The sequence below is a fragment of the Furipterus horrens genome, unplaced genomic scaffold (assembly GCF_987537825.1).
Source record: "Furipterus horrens unplaced genomic scaffold, mFurHor1.1.pri manual_scaffold_8, whole genome shotgun sequence".
NCBI lineage: Eukaryota > Metazoa > Chordata > Mammalia > Chiroptera > Furipteridae > Furipterus > Furipterus horrens.
Window position 1 is genome coordinate 69,186,522 of NW_028327178.1, and position 25,922 is coordinate 69,212,443.

The window sequence follows — 25,922 nt, forward strand, 5'->3', positions numbered from 1 at the left end:
ATTTCTTCAAACTTGAAGTTTTAAATTTATTTGAAAAAACATTATTTTAAATGAGTCAAAAATAGAGTGGCATTGTTAAAACTTGCTTATGCAAACTGTTCTCATTTTTATCTTTTGTTTTTGTTTGCTGTTTTTACAATATCCCTAAAGGTTAACAGGTTTTTTTCATATGCCCTTCTCCCATAATGAACATCTTGATAGCATGTTAGCTTCTGAGGTGCTTTTAGAGGTTGTCAGCCACATATGAGAGCACTTCAGAGCTGCTTTCTACCGTTTCTTTTTCATAATACATCGAAAGTATCTACCTTTAAAAGTCTCTCCATTCCATTTTTAGCACATTTCTCTCACCCAGCCACCATCCTCCAGCAGACAAGCTGCCCTCACTGCTCACCTGACTGTGATCAGCATTCCTGTTGGTGATCTTTGGCTGTGGCTTTCAGTTCACTGAGGCCACTGCAGACAAGCACTAATGGCACACTTCCTTCTTGGAAATTTTGGGGGCCTTTGTTGCCAGTCCTGTGTCCTGGATGCCTTTCTGGACATCCTTGAGTCAGCACAAAGGGTGCTTTGGGAGGACCCGAATGCAGATTATGGAAAATATAAAAATGAGGCAGGACTGAACTGGCAGGGGCCTCAGGGGCAGTTGAGTCCATTCCTTTTCTTTCTCAGATGAGGGAAGGGTGGGCCTAGAGGAATCCTGTTCTGCAGAAAGTTCACTAATAGAGAAATTACAAGCATCAAAATGATTATTTTAATATACAGATTTTAATATCATCTTTCCCAGACTTTTAAACTTAGCGCTATTTGCCAAGAAGCCAGTTGTTAAAGCTGGAAATATTAGAGTGATGAGCAATATAATTTAAACAAAGTTAAATGCTGTGTTAGTATTATTGAAAGTAATGAGAAATGCTGGTATGCTTTGAACTGCAATATCTGCTACTTGATACCACAGTTATATCAATAGCATTTTTGATGTTTCTTTTTTCCTTTGAAAATTCTATAAATTCAGCATACTATTGTATCAGTAGTTTTTTGATATTTTTATAAGCGTTTTTAGTGAAAATTTTAGGAAATGAAATGATGCAATTCTTTGGTCCTTATAGTTCAGAAATTTCCAGCTTAAATATTAGAAAAACAAATTATAGAAATAGATGAAAATACCAAGAAATAGTCAGTAGAGTATAGAAAGGGCTGTGCCTTTATCTCTAGCAGACTTCCTTAGTATCTTAGAGCCAGACAATTCCTGAATTCCCTTCCTTCTTCTGCTCTTTTCCTCTCCCATCTCTTCTTTCCTTCATTTATTCAATAAAGAACTACCTAGCTTCTGCTATGAGGATATTGACAGATAATGTCCCTGCCCTCATGAGGTTTGCATCCTCACAGACTGAGAGATATGATGAATACAGAAGCAATTTCAGTAGTATAAAGTGTTAAAAAGAACAAAGAAGCAGTGCAGGGTAGGGGAGTTGTTTTCATCAGATGTCAGGAAGGCTTTCCTGAGCAGAGCCCCGAGGAAAGGGAGAGAGGAGCCATGGGGGTGCTGAGGGAAGATCATTACAGGTAGAAAGAACAGCAAGTAACAAGCACAGTATGTTCCAGGCAGGATAAGATGATAGCCATGTGGTGGAGCAGACAGAGGGAAAGGGAAAGTAGGAAAGGATGAGGCAGGGGGCCAGCCATTGCCAGGTTGCACAGGGACTTGCAGGCCACAGGAAGGCCACTGGCTACCTCTCTGTGTGCAAGCAGCAGTGTGACACAAATCTGATTTATGCTTCCAAAAGATGGCCATGTGGAGAAGAGATAGTGTAGTGAGTGGAGCACACGAAGTCTGTGGCCATAGATGATGTCAGCCACTTAGACCAGAGCTATAGTCAGGGAAGTGCTAAGAAGTGGCCCCAAAATAGTGAATAGTGGTGTGTGAATGAGAAACAGTATAATCTGTGTGAGATCATAAGGACAATGTAAATGATAAAGAGTGTAGGAAAAAATACCCTGCCAACACAAGGATAGTTCATACATGTAATTTCATGTGCTTTGATAGAAGTTTGATGCATTCTTTGAGCAGTGCTCCTTTGAGGAGCAGTTACCAAAAGTCAGTGTCTCACAAAATAGAAGGGAACAAGCTGAAGTCAAAACTGTTAGGAAAGATTTTTCCAAACTGGTGACAATTTTTCACTCTCATTTTCTTTCAGAAGAATATTATGGGAATTTCATAGATTTTCAAGCTTTCATAGGTTCAAAAATTAAATTAATACTGTGTCTTTGCCAGCCATTGCTTTGATCAGGTTTGCATTTTTTGATAGCAGTTCCCATCACTGAGGTCTTATTTGAAACTGTTATATCTCTTGTTCTCATCATGGTTGCAGGATGGGTAATATAACCATTCATGTGGAAGGGGTCATTTTTTTCCTTGTCTTAAGCATCACTTAATGTGAGCAGGCATTGGTGACAGTGGAGGCTGCCCTTCTCTCCACTTACGACAGGGGCTTGGGGACCCTGAATGTGCTGAGTTACTGACTGGCTGTCCTCAGCTCACCTCCATTTTTCTTCTTACCTCTCACTGTCCACTCTAGGCACATGTGCCCAGATATATCGTGACTTGCTAGGTCTTCTTATTCCCTGCTTCAGAATCCATAGGCAGTGTATAGGACAAGCAGACAGGTAGAACAGAGTGCAGTGAGAATGTATGCCAACAAATAACCCCAGGAGAACAACCTAATGGGGTCTCTGATGCAAATAGGGTAGGAAATCCCTAGAGGTCACAGAAGTTTAATGAAATTCAGTGTTGTATTAAGAGAAAATACTGTCCCAATATGCAGAAATATGAGAAAAATATAAAGGCACTGTGATTTAGAAATCTCATACGACTTGGACTACATGACTTTGTCCAGCTCTCGATTTTATTACTAAAGAGCAGTAAGGCCAAGGAGAAAGTTATAGAGATAAACAAATGCTTAGTAAGATCTCAAGGGAGAAGTTATAAGGAACTGAGGTGATGAGGTGATTTCCCTTAGAACAAGTAGACTTCCCTCTATACAAAAGATAATGTGTTCTCAGATGGAATTTGGGACAAGAAAAAGTTGAACGGAAGCTCTGATATGAAGAATGTTAAGTTAGGTGTAAGAAGGAAAAATGCCCTTTGGCTGTTTTGAAGACCTTGTCGGCAGCCGTCCGTCTCGAGAGACGATGGTGTAGCTTCTTAAGAGTCTATCTGCACCGCCGAGAATGGCTGTGCAGTCCGACTCGGGAGTGACACGGTATCTGTCTCCTCCCGTGTTGAATCGACATCTTGCGATGACGCTGGAGTGTCCTCTCCAGTGAAGCTGAAGCTACACAGCCTGGGTGGGGTGATATGGAGGGTCTGCTGTTGCCCATGCAGCAGACCCCCCCTCTCTTCACAGCTGAAGGATCCAAGGGAAAGACGGAGTCAATACAGCTTGGCTTCAGGTGCGCCGCAGGAGTTGCCGGTGTTGACTACAACGTCAAACCGCCTTAGGGACTCCGGCTCCGGATTTTCTGTCGGGGTTTACTCCCTTAGCCTTTCCCCTGAAGAGGTATGCCGCAAGGCAGCGGAGGTTTTTTGGAGTCAGAGTTTTCCTTCTCTGATGTGCCCTGACTGGAAGATCGAACCAGCGACACTTAGCTCGCAGGCCGACGCTCAATCCACTGAGCCAAACCAGCCAGGGGTTTTGAAGACCTTATTACTATTATAATTAGCAGTGTTATTTATACTTTTCAAAGACCTTTTATGTAAAAACCCCTTTCTGCATCTGAGACTAAGATGTCATGATAGCAGCTCTCTCAGTTGTGCCCTGTCATACAGAGTCAGGATCTTCCAGGCACAAAGCTCCTCAAAGTACCCAACGGTGACCTTTTCAAACCTTCCTACCTTAACAGTATTTTGGAGTTCAGTTATAGTATTATGCTGACTTCATATCTCCCAAGAACGAAGACCAGAAAGTCAATTTTATTTTCTATCACAAAGATAGATAAGGAGACCTTACAGGGTAAATAAAATAATGGATGTGAAAATTAAAGGGTGCTGTATAAGTTTAAATAGAAACAGTTGGTGAAACAATCTTGTCTCTCTTCTTGGCAAGGGGAGAAAATCAGGCCAGGATGATACTTGTTTTATCCTACCTATTAATGTGGGCATAAGAGGCATACTTTTAGAACTGTTGTAAAATAAGGTAGCTATTCTAATTTTTAATACTTTCGAGTAATACATATTTATCAATGTGGCTGAATTCGTAAGAGAATTTCTTATACCTATAAATTAAAGTGCTTTGGAGATATGATTAATATGAACTTTTATTTTGGATGGCCCAGGGAACAGATGTTGCAGATACTACTCAGGATAACAGAAGCTGTCCTGCAGAAGCCAAAGGATAAACAAATAAAGGACTTATTTGCCCACAGTTTGGCAGGGTTACTGTTTAGGGTAAGTCTTTTTTATTAAAACACTGCAGTGGACAAAATGTATCAGATTTTATAGTAAAGTAGTTTTAATCACTGAGAATTTTAAGAGTAAAAATTTAACTTTAAATTTCTAGAACTTTAATTAGAAATTTTCCTTAGTTTTGTCATGAAAATTGTACTCTGTTCTTATAAGTTAGTTCAAGGCTTCTTTTATGCCTTACGTCTTCACCATTTACTTCCTCTTGATTTGCTTGAGGTTGTTAGAAATTAGGAAAATACCAAGAGCTGATGGCTTTGGTGGAGAGCCAGGTAGATTTGAAGAAGTAAGCGATGAACAGAAGCATGGGAATTAGGTCAAGGAGCAGTTTAGGGTAGAAATAAAAATGTGAGAGCCGTTAGTGTATTGTACAATTGTGTTTTAAGCCACAGGACCAGAATAGATTATCTAGGGAGAGAATTTATGTCATAAAAGGAATAGGGCCATTTCCATGATTGATGAAGGAGAGGAGCCAGTCAAAGATGCTGAAAAAGAGTGGCCAGGGAGCTAGGAGGAAAACTAGAGGAACACACATCTGGATGCCTGGAGAATAATATTGGGTAGATGCGAATGTCCCAGGAGAATGAGGCCCTTTTGGAGTGGATAGAGGAGAAAATGAGAGCTGGGCAGTGGAGGTAGAAAGTATAGTCACGGCTTTGCAGAGGTAGTGATATGGAAGGGAGGAGGGAAAGGGAGCTAACTGGAATGGGCAGCATGTTTAGAGGGCAGGGTTTAAGGTGGTTTGTATTAAAGTATGTTTACTTGCCAGTGGGGATGGTTTAGTAAAGGAGAGAAAGATAGTTTGGGGGAGTGGAGAGGTACTATAGAAGTGAAGTCCTGGATAGGGTGAGGAAGGTTGGGCTGACTTTAGGAGGTGTCTGCTTTTTGCATCTCATATAATGAGAAGGGTCAAGAAATTTGACATCACCCTGAGGGGAAAATGAAAAGGCAGATGATAAATAACTGCCTGGAAAGTGGAAGTTTTAAAGGTCCCACGGGTACTAGCCTATTGCAACTATTAGAAAGCACTAGTATTTATGGGACACAGAGAATTTATGAAGCATTTATGAAATAAACACTGTGAAAGGACTCTGGAATAATGTGTCATTCTACACAAAGGCATTAGTATAATAGATGTGCCTAACTTTTAATACTTTGGTATGAGAAAGCATGGTGGATTATCAGCTGGAAGGGACAGTTACAGGGAGAAGCTAACTTCTCTCCTCAGTTGATGTGAAGGTGGTTTTGGAGGATATAAAGAGCATATCTCGAATATAAGTAGGATATGTAAATGAAGGTGGTAAAAAGAGAAATTCATTCTTTAAATAAATTATTCCCATTGTAACATAAGAAAAGCCAACTGTTTATATTAATTTTTAATAACTTAGTATGATTGAATGATCTTGACCTGATGAAAAATGTATGAGAGGCTACAGAAATAATTGGCATGTACTCATTTGCCTTCTCAATTGTATAATCACTTGGACTCTGATTTCCTTGCCTAGTTATTGGATATATGTAGTGATCTACACATCCTTTTGTGAGTGTCATACTTTGCTGTCTTCTTGCCTGAAGAGTGATACAAACCACTTGCTTTGCTGCCCTCCTGGAAATACAGACCTCTACTCACTTTGCTCTGACTTCAGTGCAGCATCTCACTGTCAGCACCTTCTTGATCTCTCAGTCCTGATGGGACTGGGGCTGCCTAGTGACATAGACTGATGCCAGGCTCAGGCTGGTGGGTACTTAGGCCTCATTTGTCACTAGTTGCCTGGCCCTGCATGTATGTATTGGAATTAGAGTGACAACTTGTCACTGAATTAAGACTATTGTGGAGATGTGTTTTTTGTTTGTTTGATTGGTTTTGGTTTGGGGGAGAAAATCCCCCTCATTAATGTAGAAATCTTAGATCTTACTTGAAGGTTAGTTTTGAGTCCATGATTATTAATGATTTAGATATTGTTGTTTTATTATTATTGTGGCAGTGGTTAGATGAATCAAGAAGAATGCTTAATTAAGAACTAATTAAAGTAGCAGAGAGAAGATGAGGTTTTGGGAGTTAGATGCTTTTTTTTCTTTTAATGTTATCAATCCAATTTATTAATTACGTCCACAGTGAGGTGAAGGGAGAAAAGCCACATCCTCCCACTGCAGACCCTTTGACCATCTTCACAGCTTCTGCTCTCTCTGGTCCCCTCAGCTCTGCCTTGGTTTCCCTTCTGAGAGGGGGGATCTTCTGTTGTCCTACATGCTCTGAAACAGACACCCAAGAGGAGGCTGGAAAATCCTCAAGAGAGTTTCTCAGCTTCACCCCTTGCCCCACACACCCCCTCAAGCACAGCCAGGGACAGAGAAATCATGAGGATCAGGACAAGCAGGGTAAGCTGGAACAGAGGTGGGACAGACAAAAGTTCTTTATTGCAGAGGAAGGAAACACACTGGAGGGAAAATAATAAGAGGAGCCCAGGGCACTAGTCCAGGTCCCCCAGGGGTTCACTGACTCTAGGAGTAGCAGGTGAGTGGAAACCCCAGTGCATTAGCTCCAGGCCCCTCGCCTGACTCAGCCACTGAGGAAAAGATACTTGTAGGCCTTGTTCATCTCCTCCAAGAAGATGGAGGTGAGCACAGTGTGGGGGCCCAAGTGGGCACAGTACAGTGTAAAGCCTTTGTAGTGAATGACCTTCACCAGCACATCCAGTCCATTTTTGTATTCCGGCTTCCCATCCATTATTCACATGTTCTGGATCCAGGTCTTAACAGTGTCCATGGGCATGGAGGCAGTAGTAGTGATCAGGCCACTGATCATACTGGCACAGAAGTGGCATAGGATGTTGTCAGAGAAATAGCCTGAGTCCAGTAAGAACTCCAGAGTAAGAGGCAAGCTGGGAAGCATTGACAATGACCACCCAAGCCATGGTAGGGGTGGAACCCCTCCGTAGTATGAGGGGTCCCCTCCTTCTGGGCAATTCAAATCAGGGTATTGAACACATTTTTGTAGTCATGCGCTGGTCAACAGGAAGCAGGCCATTGGCCATCATGTGTATAAGAGTCACCTCACCTGGTGTTCCTACAAAGGCACCAGTTGCCCTTTCAGTCATTCCAATCAGGGCCTTCAACAGAAAGTCAGGACTGGACCAGCAGCCCCAGTCAGGCGTTCAAATAGCACGGTATAGATGCTAAGGTGGGTGGTGGTGTAAATGGCCTGGTATAGTAGGCCAGCTAACAGTCCGGTGTAAATGCCCCTTATGAATACTGGTGAGGGCATGGAAGCTGGTTTTGTACTCTCGCGTCTTGGCTCCTTCCGTGCTCAAATGCATCCGGTTCATCACCAGGTCCAGGGGTTGCATAAAAACTGTAGCTCCCATCCTGACCAGCTCCCCAAACAGGAACTTTGACCAATTTAGGGGAGGTACGGGATTTCCCATCCATCCTGGTGCCCTGGGACTCACCGTTGCTGCTATTGCCTGATGATCCTCGACATGGTGCCGTACGTACCTAGCCTCTCTAGTGTCCAAGGCGACACCTCACGTGCAATGGGGACGAGGGTGCGGATGCACACCCCCATGGCACTCAGGTCAGGTAGTTAGATTCTGGGTACTGATTCCAGCCCTTGCATTTCTGGCTGTGTAGCCTTGAGCAAATCACTTCACCTTTCTGAGCCTCTTCCCTAATTTGTCACAATAAGAAAAGGATTCTTTCCTTTCTTGTTGGGTTGTTATAAGAATGAGAGCAGACCAATTTGGGATGTGTATGATCATCTGTTGACTTCTCTAGTGCTTTTGTGAGATCTAAGGGGGGTGGGGATGTGAAAGGTTTGGACAGAGCTGCCAGATAATCAAGTGGGCATCATCTTAACCCCATAGTAAAATTAAAATGTGCATCTAATTATTATGTATTTGGTCATATGGACTGCCTACAATTGCCAGATACTTAATTTTCTTTTTAATTTGAATAAAGAGATTATTAAAGGGGACAGGAAAATTTAAGTTGCCATTTTCCCTTTATTTTTTTTTTAACTTGTCCTTCAGCGTTTTGGTTTTTCTTCTCTATCAGTAGATAATTGGTGCTGGCAAATTTTCTTAATGATAGTTGAGTTTTACTTAGTTTTAAATACTTTCCAAATAATGGTGATTGCCATAAATGATGTATTAATCTCTTGTCAGTGCTGTGATTTGATGCTTGAAGCTATTAAAGTACAATATATCAGGACATTTGGACTACAGTCCTTCTGTTTATAGTATGAGCCCTTACTTTACAATTGTGTAGTCCCTTAAGTATGGGAGAAACGTAGAAAGGTGTTGGTTAGCGAAATGTATGTAAGAAAAGGAGTGATTTACAACTGAAAGTGTTTTTTATACAGCTTCTATGCCAAAATATATTTGGTGAAATGTAAATTTCATTGCTGAAGGTACCTTGGAGATGCTTTTTATTTTTACTGAGAAATATGGCTCCAAAAAAGCCAAGTAAATTGCCCAGGTCATAAACCAAGATAGTGATAGAACCAGAAGACTAGGGCTCTCTTTCCTTCTTCCTGTTAGAAAGGGAAACTTATTCAAAGGGTACCACTCCATTTTGCTCTGTGTGGAAGTGTTAATAGTTGTGAATTATGATGATGATTCAACACATCTGTATACACATTTGCAAGATTTGCTAAGATGATTTCTATAAGCTGTAGAAGATCACTGATCTATAATTAGTCAATTAAGTGAATCCAGGACTAGATTCTGAGTTAAAGGGCATCATACCACACTAAAACATCTGCTTTTAAACCTGAAGCCATTGCTATAACCAGACAAGAGACTGAATCCTGATAACATTGCCAGTCCCCACTTTCTCCTTGTACTCCACTTAAGGTTATATTTTTGATCTACTATTTATGAAATTTATTGTATATGTGCACTTTATGATAATAGCCTCAAACTCATTTTGAAAATAGGAGTGTAAAAATGAATAAACAGAAGCTAGCATTTTAGTCATAATAAAAATATGTAATAAAGTATTGAAAAATGATAAAATTATTTTAATTTTTAATTTGGATTGTTCTTAATTTTTGAAAAATTTATTCGCATTAGAATCATTTTAAGTATGAGTTTAAAACCTTGTTTTCAATATACTTATCTAATTTAGCTCAACTTTATCATTTTTTACACCTTTAAAAAATGTAGTAAACATGAATTAAAACATAGAAAATAGGTACCTTTTAAATATGATTTTCAGGTGATCAGAACAGAGCTGCTAATTATAGACTGTTTTCTATTTCTCAGAATTTTCCTATGTGTATGTTAAAGAAAATTTTCTCTTTTAATTAAAAAGCTAATTTATCCCTATTCTATGACCAGCAGAACTCCTGATGACAGTGGGAGACTCTGTCTAGGTTGGGCAGAAATAATTTTGATTTGAATTTTAAAAGATATGGAATATTTTAGCAGAGGTAAGGAACTAGGCAATTTATTTATTTTTTTAGTATATTTTATTGATTGTTATTCCAGTTGTCCCAATTTTGCCCCTCCTCTGCCTGATACTGCATTCCCTCCAACAATCTCCCCTCCCCCCACCATAGTTCATGTCCATGGATCATGCATGTATGGTCTTTGGCTTCTCCATTTCCTATACTATTCTTAACATACACCTGTCTGTTTCATATCAACCAGTTATGCTTCTTAGTCCCTGCACCATTTCCCCATTTCCCTCCCTCCCCCCTTTCAGCTGATAACCCTCCAAATGATCTCCATATCTATGATTCTGTTCCTGTTCTAGTTGTTTGCTTACTTTTTCATTTTGTTTTTTAGATTCAGTTGTTGATAGTTGTGAGTTTGTTGTCATTTTAATGTTCATGGTTTTGATCTTCTTTTTCTTAAATAAGTCCCTTTAACATTTCATGTGATAATGTCTTGGTGATGATGAACTCCTTTAGTTTTTACCTTGTCTGGGAAGCGCTTTATCTGCCATTCCATCCTAAATGATAGCTTTGATGGATAGAGTAGTCTTGGTTGTAGGTCCTTGCTTTTTATTACTCTGAATACGTCTAGCCAGTCCCTTCTAGCCTGCAAAGTTTCTTTTGAGAAATCAGCCGATAGTCTTATGGAAACTCCTTTGTAGGTAACTCTGCTTTTCTCTTGCTGCTTTCAAGATTCTCTCTTTATCTTGAACCTTTGGCATTTTAAAAAATATGCTTCATTGATTATGCTGTTACAGTTGTCCCAATTTCTTTTCCTTTTGTTCCTCTCCACCAAGTGACCCCCCCTCCCTCCAGTTGTCCCCTCCCCCTTAGTCCATGCCCATTATTTGTGCATATAGTTCTTCTTAACATCTTCCTATCTATTCCACTTCCTCCTATATGCTTTCTTTTAAAGTATATTTTATTATGTTGTTACAGTAGTCCCAATTTTTTTTCTTTGCCCCCTCTGCCCAGTACCCCCCTTCCCTCCACCAACCCCACCCCCCTTAGTTCATGTCCATGGTCGTCCTATAGTCATCCCCCTGTAGGCAACTCTCCTCATCTTTCTTGCTTCCCCCAGGACTCTGTCTTTATCTTTCACTTTTGGCATCTCAATCATGATGCATACTGGTGTGGTCCCCTCTGGATCCAGCTCACCCGGGACCCTCCGTGCTTTCCAGACCTGTATGTCCATCTCTTTCGCAACATTTTGGAAGTTTTCCTCATTTTTTTCAATTCTTGCTTCCTCATTCTGCACTGGTTGACTGTTTTTTTCTTCCTTATGTTCCAAATCATTGATTTGAACTCCGGTTTCCTTCCCTCCGCCATTGGTTTTGTGTGGATTTTCCTTTGTTTCACTTAGCATAGTCTTCACTTCTTCTCTAATGCATTTGCTGTACTCAAGCATATCTGTCAAGCTTGTGAGCATCTTTATCACCAGTGTTTTGAATTCTGTGTCTGTTAGGTTGTCTATCTCATCTGTGAAGTTGGCTATCTCCTCATCGCTTAGTTCTCCCACTGGAACCTTGATCCATTTCCCCTTTTGGGCCATACTTCTCTGTCTCCTCATTCTGACAGGCTCCTGTGTTTGTTTGCCTCCATATCCCAGGTATAGCTGTCACTCCTGTTACGTTGTAAGGAGCAGAGCCTTAGGGATTTGTCAGTACAGGGCGACCTGTTTCACCACATTGTGGTACTGTATGTGGGGGAAGGGTCCAAGAGGGAACAATGCCACTTGCCCAGCACTCGCCTCTTTTTCAAGCACCTCTCCCACTTCCATACTGGATTGGCGCCCCTCTAGCTGCTGCTCTGGCTGTCGTTCCCAGAGAGGGTGGGTCTGCAGACATTCTAGGACCATGGGGTCCCTTAAACAAGCGGACTCTGCTGAGAACAGGAGTTTCTGCCTCCACCCCAACCCCTACTAGTCTGCACAGTCAGAAGCAATGAGGCTTGATTTTCCCCGGTACTGGGACAGTGAGCTGCAAGGTCCGGTGAGGAGCTGGGAACGCTCCCCAGGTGTCTCTTCTTACTTTTTAAAACGTTTGACTGCGCTTTCTGCTGGCCTGCTGCTACCACTTTCACACCGTGTCCTCTCTGCCTCTCCTACCTGTCTGGATGAGTAGTTCTTCTTTATATCTTTGTTTGCTGGACTTCCATGCAGTTAGATTTTCTGTAACTTCTCGCTGTTTCTAGTTTTGAGGTAGTTGTATTCGTTCTTAGTTGTGGAGGGAGACACAACGTGTCTGTCTACGCCTCCATCTTGGCCCAAAGTTTTCATATGTGTTTTTGTTCATTTCAGCAGGACTAGCCTTTATTCCTTCCCCGTCTTGTTTAAGATCTGCTGTTAGGTCTGTAAGCATTTTTATAACCAAACCTCTGAACTGTACCTCAGAAAGATTTCCTATCTGCTGCTTCATTAGATTAGATATTTGCTGTCCGGTCAGCTGCGTGTCTCGGGTCTCTGTCATGATCTGTGCCATCCTGACAGTTTTGTGTTTACCTTTGCTTCCGGGGAGGGGCTGTCACACCTCCTGTGCTATAGGGAGCGGAGCCCCGTGCACTTGTCACAACCGGGTGACCCTTCTCACCACGCTGCGGCATTTTCTGTGGGGGTGGGAATCCAGAATGGATTCCTGGCATTCACTCTCCCCTGAGAGACTGGGAGCCTCCTCCTCCGTCCCCACTCCCTCCAAGCCTCACAGTCCAAGGCAGTGGGGGTCTGCCTTTCCTGGCTTTGTAATCGCAAGCTGACGGGTGTGGTTTGCAGCCTGGGGTGCTCCCTAGGCACTTTTCACTTCTCCTTAAGTATGGTGTCTGTGCTTACCACTGTTTGGCTGACATCACTGCTGCTGCCACAGCCAGCACAGCTTGACCTCTCTGTCCTGGCTTCACCCCTCCTACCCGTCCGGACGAGCACCACTTCTTTATAACTTAATATGTTGAACTTCCATTCATTTTCTGGAACTTCTGGTTATATCTGGTTTTGCGGTAGTTTTATTCCTTTTTTTTTGTGGAGGGTGATGGAGTGTGTCAATCTAGGCCTCCATCTTGGCTAGAAGTCTCCTGTGTGTGTTTGTCTCTGTGTCTTAGGTAGACCTGTCGCTCCTGTTACGTTGTAAGGGGCGGAGCCTTAGGGATCAAACCTTTGACATTTTAATTATGATGTGTCTTGGTATGTTCCTCTATGGGTCCAACTTGTTTGGGTCTCTGCTTCCTGGGCATGTATGTCTATATCTTTCACCAAATTAGGGAAGTTTTCTTTCATTATTTTTTCTACTAAGTTTTCAATTTTTTGCTCTTCCTTTTCTGCTTCTGGTATCCCTGTGATTTGGATATTGGCACTTTCGGAGATCTCCTAGAGCAGTGGTTCTCAACCTTCCTAATACCATGACCCTTTAATAGAGTTCCTCATGTTGTGGTGACCCCAACCATAACTAAAGCATAGTGATTAATCACAAAAACAATATGTAATTATATATATGTTTTCCAATGGTCTTAGGCGACCCCTGTGAAAGGACCGTTCAACCCCCAAAGGGGTCGCAACCCACAGGTTGAGAACCGCTGTCCTAGAGTCTTCTTCTACTCCCCTTGTTTTTCTGAATTCTTGTTTCTTCATTCTGTTCTGGTTGAATGTTTATTTCTTCTTTTTATTCCAAATCATTGATTTGAACCTCTACTCCCTTCCCTTCACTGTTGCTTCTCTGTAGATTTTTCTTTATTTCATTTAGTGCAGCCTTCATTTCTTTCCTAATACTTTTGGCATACTGTTAGTGCTTTGAGCATCCTGATCACTAGTATTTTGAACTCTGCATCTGATAGGTTGGCTATCTTTATTTCATTTAGTTCCTTTTCTGGTGTTTTGTTCTGTTCTTTCATTTGGGCCATATTTCTTTGTCTCCTCAATTTGGCAGCTTCCCTGTGTTTGTTTCTGTGTATTAGGTAGAGCTGCTTTGACTCCCTGTTAAGTTGTATGGGGCAGAGCCTTAGGTAATCATCAAGGCATGGCTTCACCACTTTGTGGCTTTGTATGTGGGAAGGGGTCAGCGAGGGGACAGAGCTGCTTCCTTGCTGTTGGAAGCTTGCTAGGTGATCACCCCATTTCCAGTCACTTCTCTTCCTTCCCATATGTGACTGGTGCCCTTCTAGCTGTTGCCCTGGTGGTGGTTCCCAGAGTGGATGGGTTTATGTATGTTCTAGGACCCTGCAGGCCCTTTAAACAAACTATCCTGAGAGATTGGCAATTTCTTCTGCTGCCCCAACTCCCCACTGGTTTTTATAGCCAGAAGTTATGAGACAGTATTCCTGGCACTGGAACCCTGGGCTGTGCAATCTGGGCTGCGGCTGGGATCACTCACTCCCAAGCTATCCCTTCCGATTTTTATCTACCACACATTAATATGGGATTGTTCATTCCAGTGGCTGCCACTGCCTCACTGCCACCACAGTGCATGCTCTCTGCCTTAGCTCCCCATCTCTGTCTCTCCTACCCATGTGGATGAATGTGGCTTCTTTACATCTTTGGTTGTGGGACTTCCATGCAGTTAAATTTTCTGGCAGTTCTGGGTATTTTTTGATTTGATGTTAGTTGTGATTCTTCTTATGTTTGCATGAGGAGTCAAAATGTGACCAGAATTCCCTAGTCAATTTCAAGGTAAGGAAATATACAGAATATATGCATAGTAATCTTGTAGGGTTGCCCATGTGACCAGTTATAGTTCCGTAGACCATAAGACTAGAGGAGGGACACAGAGAAGTTAAATAGGTTCCTAAGGAAAAGCACAATAGGTGCTCTGATCTGGGAAATGTAGAGAGCTATGGAAACTGAAGGCTACTGGAGGCTGTCAGGGATAGTAGTCAGGAACACTTTGGAGGGAGTGATGTCCAAGTTGTGACCTAAAGAATGAATGGAAATTAAAGAGGCAAAAGTGAGGGAAGAGAGGGAAGGAAAAGTATGTGTAAAGGCTAGGCGCAGGAGAGATGAGGTCAAGGGATTAAAAGAATCTCAGTGGAAGAAATTGAATTCTTTTTACTATTATGCTGTATTACAGGTGCCTGCTGAACATGCAGGTAGAGCTATCTAGGAAGCAGATAGGTCAGGAAACCAACAAAGAGGTCTGGGATGAACATGGAGATTCAGAAATCAGCAGTACCCAAATGATAACTGGAGCCATGAGAATGGAGATCAAAACCCAGGCAAAAGGTGGGATAGGAGGTAGAAAGCCAGAGGTTGACTGGGAGCTGAGTAAGTGCAGATGGAGTGGGTATGGAACATTCTTTTAAGAAATTTGGCTTTAAAAGGGGGAGAAGTGGGGCTGTAGATAGAAGGGGGAATCTTTATAATCTTTAAGGGAATTTATTTTTTAAGATGAGGAAGAATTGGAGTATTTTATGCTGTTGAGAGAGCTGGGGAAGTAGGCTGGATTGGAGATAAAAGGAAAGGTGGGGTCAATACATACACAAGGATTGAAGAAGAGGTCCAGAGCAGGGTGGGGACACAAGTAAAGAGCAGGAGCCTGCAGGTGGAGGGGAAGCTGGGCAGACACATGGGGCTGGAGGGCAGAGGTTGAAGGCCTCTTGTTCAATGAATTCTGTTTTCTCTGAAGTCTGTAATGAGTTCATCTGCTAAAAATCAGGAAGGAGTTGGTACAGTTGGAGGTTTATATATAGAAAAGGAGGTCTGAAGTAGCCACTGTAGGGAATAATAGACAAAGCTATTTAAGGAAACAGAGTAGTTGTTGTACAAAGAGCTTTGTCTTCTCCCCAGTTATGCCAGGACCAGTTTTGAATTAGTAGCTTTGTTCGTAACGATAATTTAACTTCACAGTAGCTCAAATCCTGATTACAGTTGCTCAAATGAATTTGAGAAATTAAAAGAAAAACAAAACCCAAAAGCACTGTTTAATTTTAAAATTCATTTTGTTAATAGCAATTTAAAATATTTCATTGAAATTATACTTTTTTCAAATGAAGATAATGAATTTTCTCATTTGGTTGGTTGGTTTTAGACGCTCATTGTGGCTTGGATCCGAGCAAACCTCTGCGTGTTTATTTCTCGAGAGCTCTGGGACAACTTTCTTGATGTGCTGTCCTCCCTCACAGAGTGGGAGGAACTCATAAATGAGTGGGCCAACATTATGGATTCCTTGACAGCAGTGCTTGCAAGAACTGTGTATGGAGTTGAGATGACAAACCTACCTCTGGACAAAATAAGTGAACAAAAGGAAAAGAAACGAGGCAAAGGTATTTCCATTGTTATGGGTAACCCCAGATGTCTGAGACATCAGGAAAGGAGTACTATGAAATTTCATAATAAACTGAACCAGCCATATAGATAGTGTCTTTAATGGTGGCATTAGATTGTGTCTTATAGTATTCTGTGCCCTAAATGAGGAGGATAAATTTATGAAGAGGCTGTGGAAGAAGAAGGAAGACAAAGGGGAGCTGTAGTAAAAACAACAATAATAATAACAGCTAGTGTTTTGTATGTACTCTCTCACTTCACCCTCATGTTTCCTATGGGTACATACTATGGACTGTCCCCATATCACAGACAAACTGAAAAACAGAGTCCACAGTGATTGATTCATTCAAGGTCACATAGCTAAGAAGTGGTAAAGCCAGAAGTCAGAGCCAAGCAAGACCAACTCAGAATGCCATACTATTAAGACATATTCTGTTGCCTCTCTAGGAGAGGTGTAAAAATTCTGAATACTTCAGGTGGGAGTCATTTTGGCTTTAATGTGTTTAGGGGTAAAAATTGGTTTGATACCTAGCATCAGATCAAGGTGGAAACATCAGTGGTGGTTTCTTTGGGGATGACAATTTGGTAGCTCATGTTTTCATTCCTGTTTTTAAGGCTGTGACACAGTTCTTAGAATTATTCACTTTTCCTCCAATTTATTATGTAAAGATTTTGTGGCAGCTCATAGAAATACATATAATGCAATAGATAAAATTCATAAGAACATTGGGGCAAAATGAAAGGGGTGGAGCTACAGGTACAGTTAAAATGCTAAATTGCATGCCAGAGAGCATTATATACTTGCTAGGCAGGTGGGAACAAGGCAGCCTCAGATTAGACTCTGATCTTTGCAGGGTTACATCAGAGAATCACAGAGTACTTGCTCAGGTAATATGGCTTTCTCTGTCAAAGACTCATAAAGGGTACATTGCTTTTTGTGGCACACTACAACCTCCTCAGTAACCTTATTTAATTTAATTAAATTAATGTATTTTTTTAATTACATTAAAAATTTTTTTTTAGGATTTTATTTATTTATTTCCAGAGAGAGGGGAAGGGAGAGAGAAGGAGAAGGAGGGAAACATCAATGTGCAAGAGATACATCAATCACTTGCCTCTCATACACTCCCAGCCGGGCACCCAGCCCACAGCCAGGAATGTGCCCGTGACTGGGAATCAAGCCAGCAATCCTTTGTTTTGTAGTCTGGCCCTCAATCCACTGAAGCAGCCTGCCAGGGCAGTAGCCTTATTTTAGATTGTATAAGTTAGTTTTTGCTGTGTGATGAATCACCCAAAAACATAGTGGCTGAAAATAACTTCTTATTTAGGTTATGATTTTATGTGTTGGAAGTTTGGGTTGGACTTAGTTGAGTAATTCTTCTGCTGGACTCATGTCTGTATTTGCAGTCAGCTAGACCAGTGATTTTCAACCTTTTTCATCTCATGGCACACATAAACTAATTACTAAAATTATGCACAACACCAAAAACTATGTTACGTTATTTTTGCCGGTCTGACAAAAAAAAAAAAAAAAGGTGTAATTTTGATTGATTTACACAAAAAAAATTATAATAGTAATTACCTACCGGTTTTGCTGCAAAGTGACTGTTTAAAAAATCGAATGCCTACACTTGTATATAAGGATTTCTGGTACCGAGAATTAACCAATTAGACACAACTTTATTATGCAGCAACTCTATTATATGACCTATATATTTATGGTTCAAGACAGGGCATTCACACAGGACGGGCTGTTGTTGTGCTGGCTGTTGTCAGTTTTTTATTTGCCAATCCAAGGGTAAGGAGATAGGTGCCCCTAATTAAATCAGGCATTGCATGTTTTAAAAAGTCTTGTGGCACACTGGTGTGCCACGGCCCACCAGTTTAAAATCGCTGAGCTAGACTGACTTGTCAGCTAGGCAGCTCTACTTCTAGGGATTGGCTAGCTGTCAGGGGTGACTGGGCGATGTCTGCATTTTAAATTCCTTCTCAGTTTTGCTACCAAAGTAAGACACATGATGAAGCCCATAGTCAGTATGGGAGAGAGGACAAAAGTGTGTGCATACTGGGAGGTGTGAATGAATTACAATGATTGATTAACATGGCTGATTCTTATAATATCTTCAATGCAGTCTGTGAGTAGCTTGCCAAAGCATCAGTTAATAAAAGCAAGTTAGTAAAAAGCCAAAACTAATTAGTCTAAGCACATGGTATTTCAGTGAGACAGTTTAATTTTAGTTTAGATATAGACTAATGATTTTCTAACTTGTTTTAGCAGCAGATCCCTTTTTCTCCCCATTTGGAACTGTACAGAGCCCTTCCTAAAAACTGTATTAGACTGGACATTTGGGATTGAAGTAGGGTCAGGGAGCCAAGAGCCTGGGCCTATGTCCTCTGTCTTGTGCTCTGTAGTACCTCTGAGGACCTCTATGCTAACCCAGGCCTAAGAGGATCAACTTGGCTGTCTTAAGACGTCTGTTCTCAACCCAGAGAAGAGTCTACTAGGGGTGACGTTCAGAATGAGGGGAGCTGCTGAGACAGGAGGTCAGGATCTTCTCAAACTAAGTATATTCGCTGCGTCCTGAAATTCTTGTATCTACCCTCCCCCTCAATCCCCATGATATTTTTTCCTCCGGTTTTGTGAACAGAGTCATGGGAGAAGAAAGGCTTGTCTTAGGAAAGGTAAACAACTTCAGAAACATGATTTTTGGAATGATACAGAACAAATTTAATTAATGAGCATAGTACATATTTCTGATTTATTTATCATATTGCTTTACTCTAAAAGCAGATTTAACTATTCTTCATAGAAATACTTGCCTTCTAAGTACTGGACTTGTGGAAATAAAATATACTCTGAGAGGAACCTGAGTGTGAAAGCAAGCCACAAGCAGCAGCCAATGGTCACATTATAGCTGTGCAGAAATCCCTTAGTGTTGCATTCTCTTTTCTCCTGTATTTCTTTTGGATTCTTGACCACATATTTGAAGTATGTGACCAGAGCAGTATGAGAGGAAAGAAAAGAATGTGAATTTCAGAGCTGTAGTATTTTATTGTTTTTGGAGCTCTGCTAAAATAGGACTTTGTATTATTTGTAGATTGTCATTTTCCTTGCTCATTTGGTTGTCTCTGATTAGAGATTATAGGCATAAATTTCTTTGGGGTATTTGGGGAGAGGGTGGTGCCTACAGGATGGAATGCTAGTCTAAAATCAGATCTCTAATTTTCTAGTTTATGAAAGTTTTGGAAGCACTGGTATAACTTCATTTGACATTGTTCTTATATTGAGAAAGGTTTACTAATGTGTTTTTTAGTATATCGGAGTGAATATTATGAAGATATGATAATTTTCATGAGACTGTTGGAGATACTTGAAAAACTACTTTGTTAATAGGAATTTTGAGATAACCTGTACGTGAATAACTTCCTAAATAACAGTTTAAGGAAGTGGTACCTAATTTGCAACAAGAGAAACTGCTGATTATCTATAATTGTAGGTATGAAATTTGCTGAGCAACGTAGGCTATAAAATGAATAATAATTCAGCCTTTAAATTTTTTTTTCTTGTCTTATCCTTTATCAGGCTGCATTCTAGATTCTCAGAAAGGAACCACTGTAGGGAGATCCTTTTCTCTCAGCTGGAGGAGCCACCCAGATGTGACTGAGCCAATGCGATTTAGGAGTGCCACCACATCGGGGGCACCAGGAGTTGAGAAAGCAAGAAATATTGTTCGCCAAAAAGCAACTGGTAAACATTTATTTAAATATTTCCCAAAGGTATAGTTGCTATCTAACATGGATTTATAGGTCCCTGGCCGGGTGGCTCAGCTGGTTGGAGCATTGTCCCATGCACCAAAAGGTTGTGGGTTCAGTGTCTAGTCAGGGCACATGCTTAGGTTGTGGGTGTGATTCCCAGTTGGGACACATATGAGGGACAGCTCATGAGTGTTTCTCTCTGACATCGCTGTTTCCCTCTCTCTCTTTCTCTCTCTATCTCTCTAAATATCAATAAACGTATCCTCAAGTGAGGATTAAAGGAGTAAAAAATAAAATGGATTTATAGGAATAAAATGTAAAAGGTTTAAAATTCCACTTGGAAGTTAAAAGCTAGACCTTTTGTTAAATGACATTTCTCTCTTTACCTCTCTGTTCTGGTTACTTTTCAAAACACTGTTTTTCATATTTCAAAATCTTTCATTATGGAATGGATTTAATATTGAGCGAATGTTAATATTGAGTGAGATATTTGTGCAAAAGAGAAAATAGGTGTGTTTTTTTTTTTTAAGGTATATTTTATTGATTATATTGTCACAATAGTTCCATTTTTTTCCTTTGGCTCTCCCCCGCCCAGCAACCCCCTCCCCCAGCAATCCAACCCTTCCCCAGTCCATGCCCATGGGTCATGGATTCAGTCTCTCTGGTTTCTCCCTTTCCTATATTATTATTTTTAGAATTAATTAATTGATTGATTAATTTTTATAACAATAAAAAAAGTAATATCCCTCCCCCCCCCAGACTTTAGACCCTTTATAATCTTATAGAGGACAATGGGAGACGATGCTCTTCTAGCTGCTTCAAGCAGGGTGTGGTCGTCGTCCTGCCTACCCTTGGGTAAAGAAATCCCTAATAAGAGTGGGTGTGTGGAGGGGAGGGTGGCCTTCCCACATGGGGAGGGATCTTGCAGACTCCTGGTCAATTGGCTGTCCCTGGACAACGGTGTGCTTGGTTTAACAGGCTGGCATCCTTGTTGTGTTCTGGGGGCAACAGATTTGGCGACAGGGTTAGAAGGTATCATTCATCCATAACCACCTATGACAAAAGGCAGGTATTAATTTTTCAATGTCCCACATTGGGGAAAAAAAGGGCTTATTTGGAGGAAGGTGTGCCAGGCACATCTCACTTGTCCAAAACCCTTTTGTCCACTATACTTAGCTTGGGCTGAGGGAAATATTTTAGGTTTCCCCCCTCTCAGACCTCTGGGTCCTTTCTGTCCAAGCCATTGGGATAGAAAAGAGAAACCAGTATTAAAGTGAAGCCCACAGACCACCCCATAGTTCACCAACCCAGCCACTTAGTTCAGCCAAACTGTTGAGTCTCAGCAGGCAGCGCTGCAGACAGGATTAAGTGAGGGCTATACATACAGACAATCAGTCAGGTAATGAGATTATAGGCTTATGCCCTTTGAAAACAGAAAACACATGTTAATTTACGTAACATAACCCACAAATCAGTCTCTAAATCTGTAAGCCTGTCTTAATGAAAAGACATCCATTGCAAGTCATTTGACATTCTTCTTGCCTGTAAATTAAATATCTTTGATGATGTTATAGGTCTAGTTTAACTTAAAAATGAAAGGAAACTTTAAATGAAAAGAAACTTTAACGATGATTAGCTGCACTACTTTATAGTCTACCACTGAGCATTGTGATTTTCCTTGGGTCACAATTTTTCTCCTTAAGATTACCCTCCTTGTCATTAAAGGGACTGCTTAGGTCCATTTTTAATTTATCCTGTTCATTTGCATAAACTCAACAAGAGCAGAAAATGATCACTTATGATCTTTAAGTCTGCTTTGTTGGAACTTACACAAGGAACATTTAGGGTGACCTTCAGTATGCCCTTCAGGGCGCAGAAGCTGAGCTATGTACCTGCCATTCAGCCTTGCCTGTAAACACCTGTCTTTTCCAAGTCCTTCAGGTTTTCCATTGTGCTTTAAGGTCACTTTTAGCCATCTTTCAGGAAAACAACCTTCATTCCTTCCCTGGAAAGATTGCCATGAACCGCAAATCCAACCTAGGTACCAGGCCTTTTTCCTCCTTGGCTTTTATTACCTTCTAAGGTCACCCTTGGTTCTTCAGGGCTTTTGGTAACAACCAGAGCCCAAGCATGTCTCCGTTAGGCATGACATTCCAGTCAAAGTCTTGGTCAACAAAACCTCTATTAACAACTGGTTTTATTATTTTTATGCAAAGAACCTTATGTCATTACTTACTTCTTCAGGGTGCCAATTTCTGGAGGGATCAGGTAGGGAGAAAAATACACAGTGTGAAGGAAAATCTTTGTCCTTCTTATATTCACTAGAATTGCGTTTTCATTCTTTGTATTTTTTTTCCCTCCATTTTTAAAAAAAACAAAACTTTTTTGTTTGTTTTTCTATTACATTTGTCCCCTTTTTTTTCCATTGCTTCCACGCACCCTGCCCATCCTTTCTCCCACAGTCAGTCCCCACCCAGTTGTCCATGTCCATGGGTCATTTACACATGTTCTTTGACTAGACCCTTCTTCTTTTCCCCTTCTCTTCCCTCCCCACTTCCCCCTTGTCATGGTTAGTCTACACCTTGTTTACATACCTCTGGTTCTGTTTTGCTCATTTGTTTGTGCTGTTCATTAGTGTCCTGCAATAGGTGATAACATAAGGTATTTTCCTTTCTTTGCCTGGCTTATTTCGCTAAGCATAATTCTCTCCAGTTCCATCCATGTTGTTGCAAATGGTAGGAGTTCCTTCTTTCTTTCTGCTATGTAGTACTCCATTGTGTAAATGTACCACAGTTTTTGATCCACTCATCTACAGATGGGCACTTACGTTGTTTCCAGCACTTGGCTATGGTAAATTGTGCTGCTGTGAACATAGAGGTGCATAAATTCTTTTGAATTGGTGTTTCGGGATTCTTCGGATATAGTTTTTAGCAATGGAATTGCTGGTTCAAAAGACAGTTCCATTTTTAGTTTTTTGAGGAAATTCCAAACTGTTTTCCATAGTGGCTGCTCCAGTCTGCATTCCCACCAGCAGTGCACCAGTGTTCCCTTCTCTCCACATCCTCGCTAGTACACGTTATTTGTTGATTTGTTGATGATGGCCATTCATCATTGTGGTTTTTATTTGCATCTCTCTGATGGCTAGTGATGTTGAGCATTCTTTCATATGTCTATGGTTCTTCTATATGTCATCTTTGAAGAAGTGTTTGTTCAGGTCCTTTGCCCATTTTTTAATTGGGTTGTTTGTCTTCTTGGTGTTGAGTCATATAAGTTCTTTATATATTTTGGAGATCAATCCCTTGTCTGAGGTATTATAGGCAAATATATTTTGCCATACGATTGGTTCCCTTTTCAACTTGCTGATGTTTTCTTTTGCTGAGCAGAAACTTTATTTTGATGTAGTCCAATTTGTTTATTCTTTCCTTTATTTCCCTTGTCTTAAGAGATATATCAGTGAAAATGTTGCTACATGGGATATCTGAAATTTTTCTGCCTATGTTTTCTTCTAGGACTTTCATGTTGCCATGGCTTACATTTAAGTCTTTGATCCATCTTGAGTTTATTCTAGTATACGGTGTAAGTTGGTGGTCTAGTTTCATTTTTTTGCATGTCCCTGTCCAGTTTTCCCAACACCATTTGTTGAATAGGCTCTTCTTCATTTTATCTTCCTTCCCCCTTTGTCAAATATTAGTTGACCATATGACCTGAGTTTATTTCTGGGCTCTCTATCCTGTTCCATTGATCTGTATGTCTGTTCTTCTGCCAGTACCAGACTGTTTTGATTACCGTGGCCTTGTAGTATAGTTTGATGTCAGGTCTTGTGATTCATCCTACTGTGTTCTTCTTTCTCAAGATTGCTGTGGCTATTCGGGCTCTTTTTTGGTTCCATATAAATTTTTGAAGTATTTGTTCTAGGTCTGAGAAATATGTCGTTGGCATTTTAATAGGAATTGCATTGAATCTATAAATTGCTTTGGGTATTATGGACATTTTAATGATGTTGATTCTTCCTATCCATGAACATGGTATATGTTTCCATTTATTTAAATCTTCCTTAATTTCTTTCTTCAGTGTTATGTAGTTTTCTGAATACAGGTCTTTTACCTCCTTGGTTAAGTTTATTCCTAGGCACTTTATTTTTCTTGTTGCTATGGTAAATGGGATTTTTCTTTTAGTTTCTATCTTTGATGTTTTATTGTTGGTGTACAGAAATGCCTTTGATTTATGAATATTGACTTTATATCCTGCCTTTTTGCCGAATTCACTTAGGTCGAGTAGTTTTTTCATGGAGTGTATTGGGTTTTCTCTGTACACTATCATGTCATCTACTAATAATGACAGTTTTACTTCCTCTTTTCCAATTTGGATGCCTTTTATTTCTCTTTCTTGTCCGATTGCTGTGGCAAGAACTTCTAAGACTGTGTTGAATAGGAGTGGAGAAAGTGGAGATCCTTGTCTTGTTCCTTATCTCAGGGGGAATGCTTTCAGTTTTTGCCTATAGAGTGTGATGTTGGCTTCAGGTTTTTTGTATATGGCCTTTGTTATGTTGAGGTATGCTCTCTCTATTCCCATTTTGCTGAGAGTTTTCATCATAAACGGGTGTTGTACTTTGTCAAATGCTTTTCTGCATCTATTAATATGATCATGTCGTTTTTGTCTTTCATTTTGTTTATGTGGTGTATTACATTTATTGATTTGCAAATATTAATCCTTGCATCCCTGGGATGAATGCCACTTGATCGTGGTGTATAATACTTCTAATGTATTGTTGGATCCAGTTTGCCAATATTTTGTTGAGGATTTTAGCATCTATGTTCATCAGCGATATTGGCCTGTAGTTTTCTTTCTTTGTTTTGTATTGACCTGGTTTAGAAATTAGGGTAATACTGGCTTCATAAAACGAGTTTTGAAGTCTTCCCTCTTCTTGTGTTTTTTGGAATAGTCTGAGAAGGATAGGAGTTATTTCTTTCCTAAACGTTTTGTAAAATTCACCCGAGAAGCCATCTGGTCCAGGACTTTTGTGTTCCGGTAGTTTTTTGATTACTGCTTCAATTTCACTAATTGTTATTGGTCTATTAAGACTTTCTGCTTCTTCTTGATTCAGTTTTGGCAGATTATATGTTTCCATAAATTTGTCCATTTCATCTAGGTTTTTACATTTCTTGAGGTACAGTTGTTCATAATAGTTTCTTACAGTCCTTTGTATTTCTGTGGTATTGGTTGTGATTTCTCCTCTTTCATTTCTGATTTTATTTATTTGGGTCCTTTCTCTTTTTTTCTTGGTGAGCCTGGTTAAAGGCTTGTCAATTTTGTTTATTCAAAGAATGAACTTCTACTTTTGTTGATCTTTTGAACTGTTTTTTTAGTCTTCGTGTCATTTAATTCTGCTCTAATCTTGATGATTGCCTTTCTTCTTTTTGTTCTGGGCTTTGCTTATGGTTCTTCCTCTAGTTCTTGTAGCTGTCGGGTTAGATTTTTTATTAGAGATTCTTCTGTCGTTTTTATGTAGGCCTGTATTGCTATGAACTTTCCTCTCCGGATTGCTTTCACTGTATCCCAGACGTTTTGGGTTGTTGGTGTGTTCGTTTTCATTTTATTTTCAGAAACTTTTTGATTTCTTCCTTGATGTCATTGTTAACCCATTCCTTATTTAATAACATGTTATTCATTCTCCATGTGTTTGAATGTTTTTGAGTTTTTTCCTTAAAGTTGATTTCCAATTTTAAGCCATTGTGATGTGAGAAGATGCTTGATATAATTTTAATTTTCTTGAATTTGTTGAGGCTTGTTTTGTGTCGTACCATGTGGTCTATCTTTGAAAGTGTTCCACGTGCACTTGAAAAGAATGTATAGTTTGCTTTCTTGGGATTAAATGCTCTATATATTAATCGACTAAGTCCATTTGGTCTAGAGTGTTGTTCAGTGCCTCAATATCTTTGGTGTTTCTTTGCTTCGAAGATCTGTCCATTGTTGACAATGTGGTGTTAAAGTCCCCTACTATGAATGTGTAGTTGTCTATATCCTTCCTGAAG

At 40.3% G+C, this 25,922-nt stretch overlaps 1 protein-coding gene and 1 pseudogene across 1 annotated transcript in view; one reads left to right on the forward strand and one right to left on the reverse strand.

The window, feature by feature from the left end:
• RALGAPA2 (Ral GTPase activating protein catalytic subunit alpha 2) overlaps positions 1-25,922 on the forward strand; it is a 401,573-nt gene that overhangs the window by 153,443 nt on the left and 222,208 nt on the right. The window contains exons 14-16 of the mRNA XM_090285992.1: positions 4,330-4,441; positions 15,899-16,133; positions 19,718-19,882. Coding sequence (XP_090142118.1) covers positions 4,330-4,441; positions 15,899-16,133; positions 19,718-19,882 — 512 coding nt within the window. The remainder of the gene's footprint in view (positions 1-4,329; positions 4,442-15,898; positions 16,134-19,717; positions 19,883-25,922) is intronic.
• LOC150003105 (mitochondrial 2-oxoglutarate/malate carrier protein pseudogene) lies at positions 7,017-7,885 on the reverse strand (annotated as a pseudogene).